Source organism: Salvelinus fontinalis, chromosome 28, assembly GCF_029448725.1.
Source record: "Salvelinus fontinalis isolate EN_2023a chromosome 28, ASM2944872v1, whole genome shotgun sequence".
In the NCBI taxonomy this organism is placed as follows: domain Eukaryota; kingdom Metazoa; phylum Chordata; class Actinopteri; order Salmoniformes; family Salmonidae; genus Salvelinus; species Salvelinus fontinalis.
Window position 1 is genome coordinate 10518411 of NC_074692.1, and position 12496 is coordinate 10530906.

General features: G+C 46.2%; 1 protein-coding gene across 10 annotated transcripts in view; it reads right to left on the reverse strand.

The window, feature by feature from the left end:
* LOC129826113 (voltage-dependent N-type calcium channel subunit alpha-1B-like) overlaps positions 1-12496 on the reverse strand; it is a 149136-nt gene that overhangs the window by 73893 nt on the left and 62747 nt on the right. For all 10 annotated transcript variants that reach the window (XM_055886457.1, XM_055886454.1, XM_055886450.1 and 7 more), the window contains exon 7: positions 6944-7047. In XM_055886457.1, the coding sequence (XP_055742432.1) occupies positions 6944-7047 (104 nt within the window). The remainder of the gene's footprint in view (positions 1-6943; positions 7048-12496) is intronic.

Below are 12496 nucleotides of genomic sequence, written 5' to 3' on the forward strand. Positions count from 1 at the left end.
ACTAAAAGATAACAAAAATAATTTAGTCCAATCAACGTAAGCTAAAAATGATGTGACTGTCCATGGTTTTGATTTCTGTGTGCGTGTGTGTTCGTGCACGCTCGTGTAAGTAGAAAAATAAGTTGTCTCACTCTACTTGTAGAGAATCGTCAATTTATTTTATTTTTTTATTTTTATTTAACCATTATTTTACCAGGTAAGTTGACTGAGAACACGTTCTCATTTGCAGCAACGACCTGGGGAATAGTTACAGGGGAGAGGAGGGGGATGAATGCACCAATTGTAAATTGTAAATGCCATCCTCCTCTCTTTTATGTTGACAAAACGGTCTTTGACTCTGACATACAGTACACGATTTTAGTTTTTGTTGTCCTAGGCTAGCTGGCTAAAATGCTTGCACGCTAGCCTAACTTCCATTCATGGACAACGTTAGCTAGTTAACATTAGCCTTCTACATCTAGCTACATATTTAACTTCCATCCGGGGCACAATATATTAATTAATGGTTGGATCAGAATCACCTTTATTATCATTGGCCAGTACGGAGAATTAATAAAACCACAAGTTCAAATCTGTATCTCCATCCATGGCTAATTTAGGAAAGGGACAATTTTAGGTAACTAACTAGGCAACAGAGGACAACAACACAACCACATGCAACAATTCAAGTTGTTTCAGTCAATGATGTACAGTGGGGCGAACAAGTATTTGATACACTGCCGATTTTGCAGGTTTTCCTACTTACAAAGCATGTAGAGGTCTGTAATTTTTTATCATAGGTACACTTCAACTCTGAGAGATGGAATCTAAAACAAAAATCCAGAAAATGACATTGTATGATTTTTTAAGTAATTAATTTGCATTTTATTGCATGACATAAGTATTTGATCACCTACCAACCAGTAAGAATTCCAGCTCTCACAGACCTGTCCGTTTTTCTTTAAGAAGCCCTCCTGTTCTCCACTCATTACCTGTATTAACTGCACCTTTTTGAATTCCTTACCTGTATAAAAGACACCTGTCCACACACTCAATCAAACAGACTCCAACCTCTCCACAATGGCCAAGACCAGAGAGCTGTGTAAGGACACCTTCTTTGCCAAGGTCCTCGCTAACAGACTCCAGTCGTACCTGGACTCTATTGTACACAAGGACCAAACGTACTGTGTACCAGGACGCTCAATCACAGACAATATGTTCATAATCAGGGACATGCTGGACCTGTCAAGGCTTTCAAATGTGAACGTTCGACTAGTTTACTTGGACCAGGAGGAAGGAAGCCTTTGATAGGGTGGACCATGAATATCTGTTCAATGTGTTGTTTTGTTTTGCTTGTGGGGAGAATTTTGTGGTCTGTGTTAAAATGTTGCTTGTATGGTTAAGGTGGGAGGAGGGCTCAGTAGGCCAGTCTGGGTAGGGTGGGGCATTTGCCAGGGATGCCCACTGTGGGGGAAACTATACACTCACAAGCGGTTCTGTGGAGGCTGAAAAATTTTAAGTGACTCCTCTCCCAAGTGTGATATAGAGGGAGGGTGCTGGTCAACAACTTGGCGGCATCCTCCCTATGGCATAAATTGCCTGTTCTCAACAACCCCCCCCCCCCCCCCCAGTGGTCTGCTTACGGAGGGTAGTGGATTATTGCTGGCCGGGGGCATCACTGGTAGAGGGCGACGGTGCAGTACCTGCCTGCCCAGGCCTGGTGGACCTGGAGAGCATGGTGGCAGTTTTCTGTCTCAAAGCGGCGCAGAGGCCTCTGGGCTGGAGGGATCCAGCTGGAGGGAACAAGCATGTGCTCTGTTGAGAAACGCTGGCAGTTTGGGGCTGGATCGGCAGCTTTTCCTCATGCAGCCGGAGAGATTCAACACAGCAGGGGTCTCTGATTTCTATGCTGCAGTACTGAGGGCCTGGCAGCTGCAGAGGCCCACACGAGAGAGGGGTGTGGCGCCTGGGCCGTGGGTGTGGGAGGAGCACATCTTCCACAACCCACTGATCCCTTTGATGTCCGCTCATTTAGCCACAGGGGAGTTTAATCAAGAGACTAGCAGACGGGGGTTGGGGGTGGAAAACTCCCCAAGAGAAAGCTAGACAACTTTAGCCAGTTAGCTTTGGGTGCTTGGTTGGGACAAGCATGCATTTTTGGCAGGCAAGCTGCAAAAGGACGAGTAAGTTATTATTCCCCATCGTTTATCAGTGCAAATTTCATGGCCAACTAGCTGAAAATGTTTGAGAGGGTTTATCTAATGTTCCTTCGTTAGATGTTAGATCATCCTTCTCTGGCAGCATTCGTTGTTGATCTTGCATAACTGAGGGATTAGGTTTGATCAATAGGACTGTACATTTCCCAAATGTAAGAGGACTCCCAAGTGGTGTTTACATAATTGCAGAAATATTCAGGTGTATTTTGTGACTTTTGGCGAATGTGTTCTAATGATCTAAAGTCACACTGTCGCAACTGCCTGTAAACACACAGTCCAGTTCAAAGTGAGTGATGGCAGGCCTGTGTGCAAATGGCTTGTTTGCATAAAGGCCTATTGTGTAGCTCTGATTGGCTATGGCACAGCGGTCTGAGTAGACTCTGGTCCGGGATGAGACAGATGTTTTTATTCTGTTTTATTTACTGCGTCTATTAATTGTCCAAACGCACGGCCGCTTTCCCACAAATTGATAATGAATTTTCACAAGTGCCTTAGTATACTAAATTCCCAAACATTCTAAGAATTTATGAAAACGTGAAAATGGCCATACATAAGTGCTCACTTGTCAGATTATTATTCTTTTTTTAAGTGTCATATTCTTCCTGGGGTCTAAATGAACAGATTTCAATAAGATTTCATGTAGCTAAAATGCTGTCAGTTCCACTTTAAGTATACATGTCTTTTTTAAAATGCATACTGTATCCAGCTCATTGCAAAGCGGTGTGTGACGCACTGATGCTGTTTGAGATGCTGTAGCAGCAGCTTTTGCGCTGTCTGACAGATTTTACGCTCAAAGGCTCTGTATTTGTATGCTGTAGGCGTTTGATAAGATACATAACGAATATACTGTACACACGGGCCAATTTAATTCCACAGAATTATGTAAATTAACCTATAGACCGATAAGCATGGTCAGTCAAATGTATTTACATCGGCTGGTATTTCCGTCAATGAAAAGGCAAAAAAGTATTATTTCGCGATGGCATTTTTTCTTATTTTCCTGGTGCCAATTTTATTTATCTGCTTTTCAATTTTTTTATCGTCCAAAAGCCGGCTATTAGCGGCTAATGGAAACCCTGACACACACACTGCTCAGAGCTGGGGTACTATGCTTGAACATTTTAAATTGAGCCATTCAAATGTGAAAGCTGTAGCCTACACATGCCACACAATATAAACAACAAGATCTGAACATGAGTCAGAAGTCAAGGTTGAGACTGAGTGGTACAGTATGTGTATATTCAATTACAGTACAGATAGTAGTGGTGAAGCTACAGGACACAGCATGGGCCTCTACCTGACTGACTGACAGATGTGACCCTGCTGGGAAGGATCTGAAAGAACTGACCTTCTACTCCACACAGAGGAAAGGAGGGAGGAGATAAAAAGAAAGGGAGAGAGAGAGAGGAACGAGAGAGAGATAAAAAGGCAGGGTGGTGCCTCAAGCTGGGCTGTCTGTGGCACTTCCATTGGCCTACTGAAATCCCTCACAGAGTGACCTGATGGGGTGATCTGGGGGTGGTGGGTAGGATGAAGGGCAGGAGGGCAGGCGGCATTAGGAGTGGTGATGGGATAAAATATGAGCTTTGCTGCCCCCGCATGCTGCCTCTGACCGCTGCCCCTGGAGCTGTGGCCTCTAAACCCTGTGTGTGGCTGCAGCCTGCAGCTCTGGCCCCCTCCAGGACAGACAGTGCCCTTTAGAATGTGACACAGACCCGCCACAGTGTATCAGTGACCGTTCACCCTCCTGAGCACAGTAAACACAGCTGACAGAGGAAGAATCTCAATTGCATACTCCTCGCGTCCTCTCTCCTTGCCTTCTTCTTATAACCCATTGGAGGAGAAGGTTAGTGGGGAGGGACCTCTGGCTTTATCATCCAATGGGTTTTGAGAAAGAGGCGAGGAGAGAGGACGCGAGGAGTATGCAATTAAGATTCTCACAGGGTCTAGCGAGACCAGAGAGAGGAGAGCAGGCCCAGAGCATGGCCAGGGTTGGGCCAGGGATAACAGGAGACTAGGGAATGCTTTGAGCTGTTTGAAGTAGGATAAAGGAACACAGAGAACAGATAAAGAGAGGTACAGTATAAGACACTGAAGGCAGACGATGGACACTGACCAAAACAGGTGGTAACAGACACAACAACCACAATCAGACTTTGCAGCTCGTAATTTCTCAAATATGTATATCATTTATAATTTCTGTGGCCATCATGAGGAAACACAATTAACTGTCACAGAATGAAGCAGTGTCTCATGACATTAAGGAGCTCAATGCAACTTGTTAGGATTATGCATTATGCAAATACTCTCCTAAGAGAAATGTCTTTGAGGGAGTCTCACCTTGAGCATAAAAGTGTGGCTAAATGAATGGATGTCACACTGCGAGACGAGAGGAGAATTATTAACTTATCATCAAGGGCAGAGACACTAGTGCAACTGAGAACCAGAATGTTTTATACAAATGAACAAACAGCCTCACCTAAAAACAGCAGTCAACCTTACCGTCTGTAAATCTATATGGGTGAGGTTTTCTACACAAACCCCCGAAAAAACGACAATGAAGGTCAAATGTAGAAGGACGGGAAAATAAGATCTGAGAGAAAGCAGAAAGTTGAAATCAAAGAGAGACTGTAAGAAGAGCATAATGCCACATTGATAGCACAGGCAGCTGAAGCCATTTGGTGGAACAGCAAGTGAGAATTAGATTTGTTTTCCGAGAAGTAATAAATTCATGTCCCAATAGCAGCTAGAGCACAACCTAGTACACCACACAGCACTCATCAGGAGGCCTTCCATTAAGCTCTGCTACTGTGTGGAGAGAGAGAGAGAGAGAGAGAGAGAGAGAGAGAGAGAGAGAGAGAGAGAGAGAGAGAGAGAGAGAGAGAGAGAGAGAGAGAGAGAGAGAGAGAGGAGAGAGAGAGAGAGAGAGAGAGAGAGAGAGAGAGAGAGAGAGAGAGAGAGAGAGAGAGAGAGAGAGAGAGAGAGAGAGAGAGAGAGAGAGAGAGAGAGAGAGAGAGAGAGAGAGAGAGAGAGAGAGAGAGAGAGAGAGAGAGAGAGAGAGAGAGAGAGAGAGAGAGAGAGAGAGAGAGAGAGAGAGAGAGAGAGAGAGTCAACATGGCCCATGGCTTCAAAACAATTAACAGGGGGAAAATATTCTAAATTCCAAATTGCACAGCATTGGCATTATACTCGATTCACTTGACATGAATGATATAGGGACACATGTGGGAGCAACATCCTTCAATCCAGGGGCTACCATACTGTAGTGTAAGGACAGTACATTTTGTAAACCAATTTAACACGAGCAATAAAAGCCCTGCCTCATTTCCCTTGACAGTAATTAGAACAGGGTGCTACATTCAGACAACAGTTGTGATACTGTCTATTCAGGACAGCAGGTATTCTACCTCCAGCTTTGACCTGGTTTACTAAGCTGTGTAGTGAATCTTAATGAGGGAGTCTAATACAGCTAACACTAATGAGCTCTGTACTGTTCTGTACTGTACTGTCTGTTTGAAAACAGTCCAGGTCAGATCAGGTCACTCCCAAGGCAATGTAACTAGAACTTGAAAATAGAGAAAAGAGGGAAAATATAAACACAGTACACCACATAAATGAATACTCCCGTTTAGGGTTGCATATTTTGGGGAATATTCAGAGGTGGAAACTTTCCGTGGGAATTAACGGGAATATATGGGAATTCATGGTAATATATGGAAATTAACAAAAATAAATGCAAATAATATTAATACCATTTAAATGTGGATGTTTTTTGCATTGGATATATTTACCATATCATATGGAGACAGAAACATAAACCTTTTACCTTCGTTTTTTTATGTATTTCAGAACTGCAGTTTCCTCTGCTTGGAGCAACAGTGAAGTGGGCAGGGCAGTACGGATTTCTTCTCTTACATCTGTAAGCAGAGTCTGAACATCAGACAGGATGGCATTGTCTCCCTCAATCCGTGCAATGGCTACCGCTATAGGTTTCAGGCTGCTTACCACTCTCTCCCAAAATATATCATCCAGGAGGATCCTCTTGATGGGGCTGGCTATATCGGCAGACTGTGATATGGCCATTTCTTGGAGAGACTCCTTCCCCTCCAGGAGACTGTCAAACATGATGACAACACCACCCCAACGGGTGTTGCTGGGCAGCTTCAATGTGGTGCTCTTATTCTTCTCACTTTGCGTGGTGAGGTAGACTGCTGCTATAACTTGATGACCCTTCACATACCTAACCATTTTCTTGGCTCTCTTGTAGAGTGTATCCATTGTTTTCAGTGTCATGATGTGCTTGAGGAGCAGATTCAATGCATGAGCAGCACAGCCAATGGGTGAAATGTGAGGGAAGGACTCCTCCACTTTAGATCAAGCAGCCTTCATGTTCGCAGCACTGTCACCAGTGCAAAAAGGTTACCTGCTATAAGCTAACTTTTTTGATGAATTTAATCCAAATTTCCCAAATTCCAGGGCTTAACTTCCCACTGAAAATTTCCAAAATTCTGGACATTTACCCGGAAAGTTTCAAAACCTTTGCAACCCTACTACCATTCGATTAGGCTAAAGCCGTGCCGATGTAGTCAGACAGAAGCTTCACATTGAACAAAGCCAGCAGGAAAGTGAAATGGCTTGTAAAAGAGCAATGTACCGCGTGGTTCATAATAGTGGGCTGTTAATGTCACCTTTCCCACAGACAGAGATAGTGTCATTGGGTCATGGACATGTGTGATGTTGACTCTTACCCAGACAGGACTCCCAGCACCAGGTTGAGCATGAAGAAGGATCCGATGATGATGAGGGGGATGAAGTAGAGCCAGTTCCAGGTGTTGCCTGAGGCATCGTTGGCCTGCAGAAGCACAGAGAGAGAGGAGGAGGGTAGACACTTATTTACATTGAAGATGGTGCTTATCGGACATTGTGTTTGGGGATGAAAAATGGTAGCAATAAACAAAACCATTTTCTTTTGGTGTGCTACAAAAATTCCAAGATCTTGTTTAATGCCTATTGCTATCAATATGATGACGTAATGACAAACACTCCTCCATGTGTATTTTAACTGGAGGGCTGATGGCTGACACAAATGAATTACTTTCCTGTGATATTCAGATCTACGTCTCATCCTTCATGTTGTCAGAGCTGATAGCCCACCCCCCTCTCTCTCTCCCTCTTGCTCTCTCTCTCTCCAGCTTACTCCATCACATCCCCATTCCCAGCGACCACAACCCCCGACCCCCCTTTCTTTCTCCATCCACCTCTTCCCCTCTCCAAGATCCAACTCTATCAGGATGCAAATTCATGGCAGTGACGCTAAGAGTAACAGAGAGAAGCGCTGGTGTTTATGAAGCATGTAACACTTTACAGATGGGCCAGATCTTCTCCTAGGCCATTTCAGCGCAGCCCAATGTATATCGTCTGTAATTGCGAGGGACCTGGGGCTGCTGAATCAGCAGGCGAAAACACATACAAATTGGTGTTTCACACATCCCTCTTCCACCTCCTCCCACTCCCAGCTGTCTCTAAAGCATCTGATCGACTGGATAAACCACCACGCCCTTCAACCATCAATGTTTAGCTATGCATCTATTCTGCAGGGCAATATTTTGGCAAAAGAAACACATTAGTAGCAACCTCAGATATGCCAGTTTACTGTATGTACTATGAAATGCAAGTAGATTTTATTCAACGCTTTTAATGCTTTTATATGCTTCTGCTACAACGTGATAAACATGTTGTAAACGTAGATGTGGGGGTTAAGTTGAGGGAGACATTATGCTCCCCAGCATGGCTGGCACACACACTACATGTTGGAGAGTTGCAAGCTGTGAACGTCCCTGGGACTGAGCCAAGATATTACAACATTTTTGGTGTGTAGAGATGTTTTTCTTATTGAATTACGACAACTGTACAACTGTACAAAAAAATATATACAAAAACATGTAAGAAGAGGAAAAAGCAAAAGCTTTATTTGAAGTTGATCCAGTTTTTTGTCTGTCAAGAGGTTCATGAGAGCCACTCCTCTCCAAATCTATCTACTCTAAAAAGGCAGCCTTTCAGTAAACTCTCTTAGTTGATATCCCTAGATCATGACATTCAAAACGCAAGCCCCGAGAGATATTAGATTTAATGCTAAGAGGGCAGTTTTAATGTCAGTGGGTCTTGGTTTCTAGGTGAAAAACCTCCATGATGATGAAGTTCTAACAGGAGCAGATAGTTAAGCAATGTTTGCCTTTCATTGTGTGTGGGGATGAACAAGAGGCTTAATGGAGAAATGATAGCTTTACTGCTGTAATGGACACAATCCACACCTATCTCAGAAGAAATCAATGGGTCCCATTGGAAATACAGCCAATAAAAGCTTTATGAGCTTCGAGGGAAAGGAATGGAGAAGGGAAGATAGGGGGAGCGAGGGGGGGAGGGTAGAAGGGAAGGTAGAGAGAGCGAGGGGGGGAGGGGAGAAGGGAAGGTAGGGGAGCGAGGGGGAGGGGAGAAGGGAAGGTAGGGGGAGCGAGGGGGGGTAGGAGAAGGTAGGGTGAGCGAGGGTGGGAGAAGGGAAGGTAGGGGGAGCGAGGAGAAGGGAAGCTAGGGGGAGCGGAGAAGGGAAGGTAGGGGGAGCGGGGGGAGAAGAGAAGGTAGGGGGAGCGAGGGGGGGGAGGGGAGAAGGGAAGGTAAGGGGAACGAGAGGGGGGGTAGGGGAAGGTAGGGGGAGCGAGGGGGGGAGAAGGGAAGGTAGGGGGAGCGAGGGGAAGGTAGGGGGAGCAATGGGGGGAGATGGGGGAAGGTAGGGGGAGCGAGGGGGGAGGGGGAAGGTAGGCGGAGCGGGGGGGATAGGGGAAGGTAGGGGAGCGAGGGGGGGAGATGGGGGAAGGTAGGGGGAGCGATGGGGAGAGAAGGGAAGGTAGGGGGAGTGAGGGGGGGAGAAGGGAAGTTAGGGGGAGCGAGGGGGGGAGAAGGGAAGTTAGGGGGAGCGAGGGGGGGAGGGGAGAAGGGAAGGTAGAGGGAGCGAGGGGGGGAGAAGGGAAGGTAGGGGGAGCGAGGGGGGAGATGGGGGAAGGTAGGGGGAGCGATGGGGGGAGAAGGGAAGGTAGGGGGAGCGAGGGGGGGTGAAGGGAAGTTAGGGGGAGCGAGGGGGGGAGGGGAGAAGGGAAGGTAGGGGGAGCGAGGGGGGGGAGGGTAGAAGGGAAGGTAGGGGGAGCGAGGGGGGAGAAGGGAAGGTAGAGGGAGCGAGGGGGGGGGGGTAGGGGGAGCGAGGGGGGGGAAGGGAAGGTAGGGGGAGCAAAGGGGGGAAAGGGAAGGTAGGGGGAGCGAGGGGGGGAGGGAGGGGAGAAGGGAAGGTAGGGGGAGCGAGGGGGAAAGGGAAGGTAGGGGGAGCGAGGGGGGGGTAGAAGGGAAGGTGGGGGAGCGAGGTGAGATAGGGGAGGGGGGTTGGGGACTGAGGAAGCTGGAGCTGAAGTCATCGCTGGTTTCTTTGGCCTCCTGTGGTGAATTGGATCTGTATGTCATAGTGACATCCAAACCCCAACTGCAACAACGCTTATTCTGTCATTTCTCCACATTAGAGATCTAGGGCCCATATTGTTTTCATGACCCCTGTGAGAAAAGCAGAGAGCCTTAGTGGAGGCTCCTCATCAATTATTAAACCTTATTTCAGCGTTAAAAGATATTTCTTTCTCCATGTTTACGGCACAGTAAAAATTATTATTATTTTCTATGTGAAGAAGTCTACTGCTGAGGGCAATTCCATCGCTGAAAATTAGCTGAGACGTAAGCAGAAGATAATAATCTGTGATGGTGGGTTTTTTTCTGCTAAAAGGCACTGCATAGATGTTTAGTCAATAAACTCTAAATAACATAATGCTGCCGCTCTGATCAAATGATCAGAAGCCGACTTAGCAGCTTTTACAAATGAAGAGGTGCAGTAAGGTACGTTATTTCTCCAGCAGTCATGTAATATACAGATCCCTGTTCAGATCCCATTGATATCTACCCAGAGATGGGATATACAGTATACACTCCCCTGATCAAACACGGACATGCTTTCTCTTCCTGCTGAAAGGCATTGAAGGATTGCCTGTGAGATGCTTACACATGCTAAACTCCACCACAGGCATGTAAGACAAGCATGCTCCCCCTGTGGATTACATTGACAGGAGCAAAACAGGCAGAAAAGACACTGTACTACAAAGAGAAAATCCTTTCTATGGGTATATAAAGGTGTTGCACTTCTTCCCAATCAAATCAAACCTCTCCATATGAGGCTGTACATCACTGTACATACTGAACCATTTCCAGCTACCGCAATGCACTGTCACTGACTGAATGAGCACAGAGACAATATGTGCTGGGTTAATGTGGACATGCCTGACGAGAGGATAACATGCTGAGCACGCCTGATGACGAGTCTGGGAAAGAGCAGCCAGCTACTGTACTGTAGCACACCAGACAGACAGCCATTTTACTACTGTCCTATTTTACATTGTAGAAATCCAACTGCGACAAAGACTGCATCGAACCACACTCGTGATGATATCTATCATCTATATACCATTGTTGATGTGGTAGCAGCAGGACATTTGGGCTGTTAAATTAGAGTGTGGGTTCTGGCCCATGGACAGATGGGAGCAGAGGCATATTGACCCAAAGTTCTCCTTGTGTTCAGGATAACAGGATTATGTTGGAGAGAGCAGAGCCGGGGTCTGACAGGCAGGCTGGAGGAGAGGAGCATTTGTTTCCCATTATCCGCTGGTCTCCTGCAGCTAATGCTCGCCTTCCCTCCTCTCAGCTCCATTCTTTCTCATCAGGTCCCCCAGAGAGAGAGCAGCAGAGCAATAGACCGAATGGGAATACCATTTCATACAGCCGGAGTAGTGTGCGTCTCTCTCTAATATAGGCGAGGGCAAGGAACACCCTGTTCCAGAATTCAAGAGCCCATACAGAGCAAAGACAATTTTCATTGTAAACATGCATTGGAAGTTGTGACTTTTACATTTCAGCACCATGGACAGAGACACGTGAAGCCATGTCTCTCCCAATCCTGCCGTCTTTCTCACTCTGTCTAATGTTACTGGCTGCTGTTGCACCAACGAGCTAACTAACACACCCTCTCTGTTGCATGGGGTCATTTTAGATTTCAGCACCATGGGCATAAAATATTTGGCTATGTTTGTTTTCCTATCATTTTGTTTTCCCATCATTGCTTGCAGTCTATGAAAGAGTCAGGAGGAGACTATTCCGTTCTTCTACAAATGATTTTGCCACTGCTGCCCCAGTGCAGTAGCTAGCTAACCCACCCAGACGGGCGGGGCTCTCTGTTGCATCTTCATCCATCTCTGCTCCCTGAGGGGCTATTTCTAATCATTTAACCAGTGATTAATCAATACAGCAATGTGACTAGCAAAACAAGGAGTGTCACCCAGCAGGCTGGGTGACACAACTGCACAGAATACTGACTGGCCTTCTATTTACACAGACTCAACAGTTTACAACCAACACCCTCCCAACAGGTTCATATGTCCAGCGAACTAAAGGAACATACGTAAAGTTACTAAATAATCACACACTAGTAGAGTCTAGGCTACTTATTATATAATTCCTTGAAATGTTCTCCCCCCCCCCCATGACAGAGGCTAAACACATACATGTGTCACAACAGCAGCTGGTGACAGAAACAGGGATGTGGACTTTGGCCTAAAGAAGAGAGGGAATAGAGGCAACAGGAAACCCTTAAACTCATGAGCTTCACCTAAAGCCGTCACCCCAAAAGCAGCCATCAATCCAGGGGAGTTAGCGTGGTTTTAACGGGGAACACATCACAGCATTGAGGACAGTGGTCATTCAGAGCGTGGCAGCAAATACATTGAATGGCTTAAAACCGGGGAAAGCATCAGGAAAACCTGATCTGTTCTCATCAGTGAGGGTAAACAGGACAACTGAAAATGTTGAAAGAATTGGCATTTCTTGTGAAAACACGGCAACAGAGATTGAGAGAGGACAAATCTGGTGACAGACAGATCTAGATGGAGTGCATCTATCACGCAGCCTCCTCCCCTCTGCCTCCTCCCTCCCTCCGCCTGCGTTGTAAACACAGTGTTATCCGTTGCCAGGATTCCATCGGAGGAACTGGAAGAGAGCCCTCTTTTTACAGGTGGTTTGGAATATATATATCTGAGTCCCATGGAGCCCAGTGCTGTGCTGGGCTAGGTCCCTCTCTCCTGGGCCAAGCCGCTACCTGACCTTTCTCTATCTGGACTAGACTGGACTAGACTGCACTGGACCTCACAGGAGGGAAATCAGGGAAA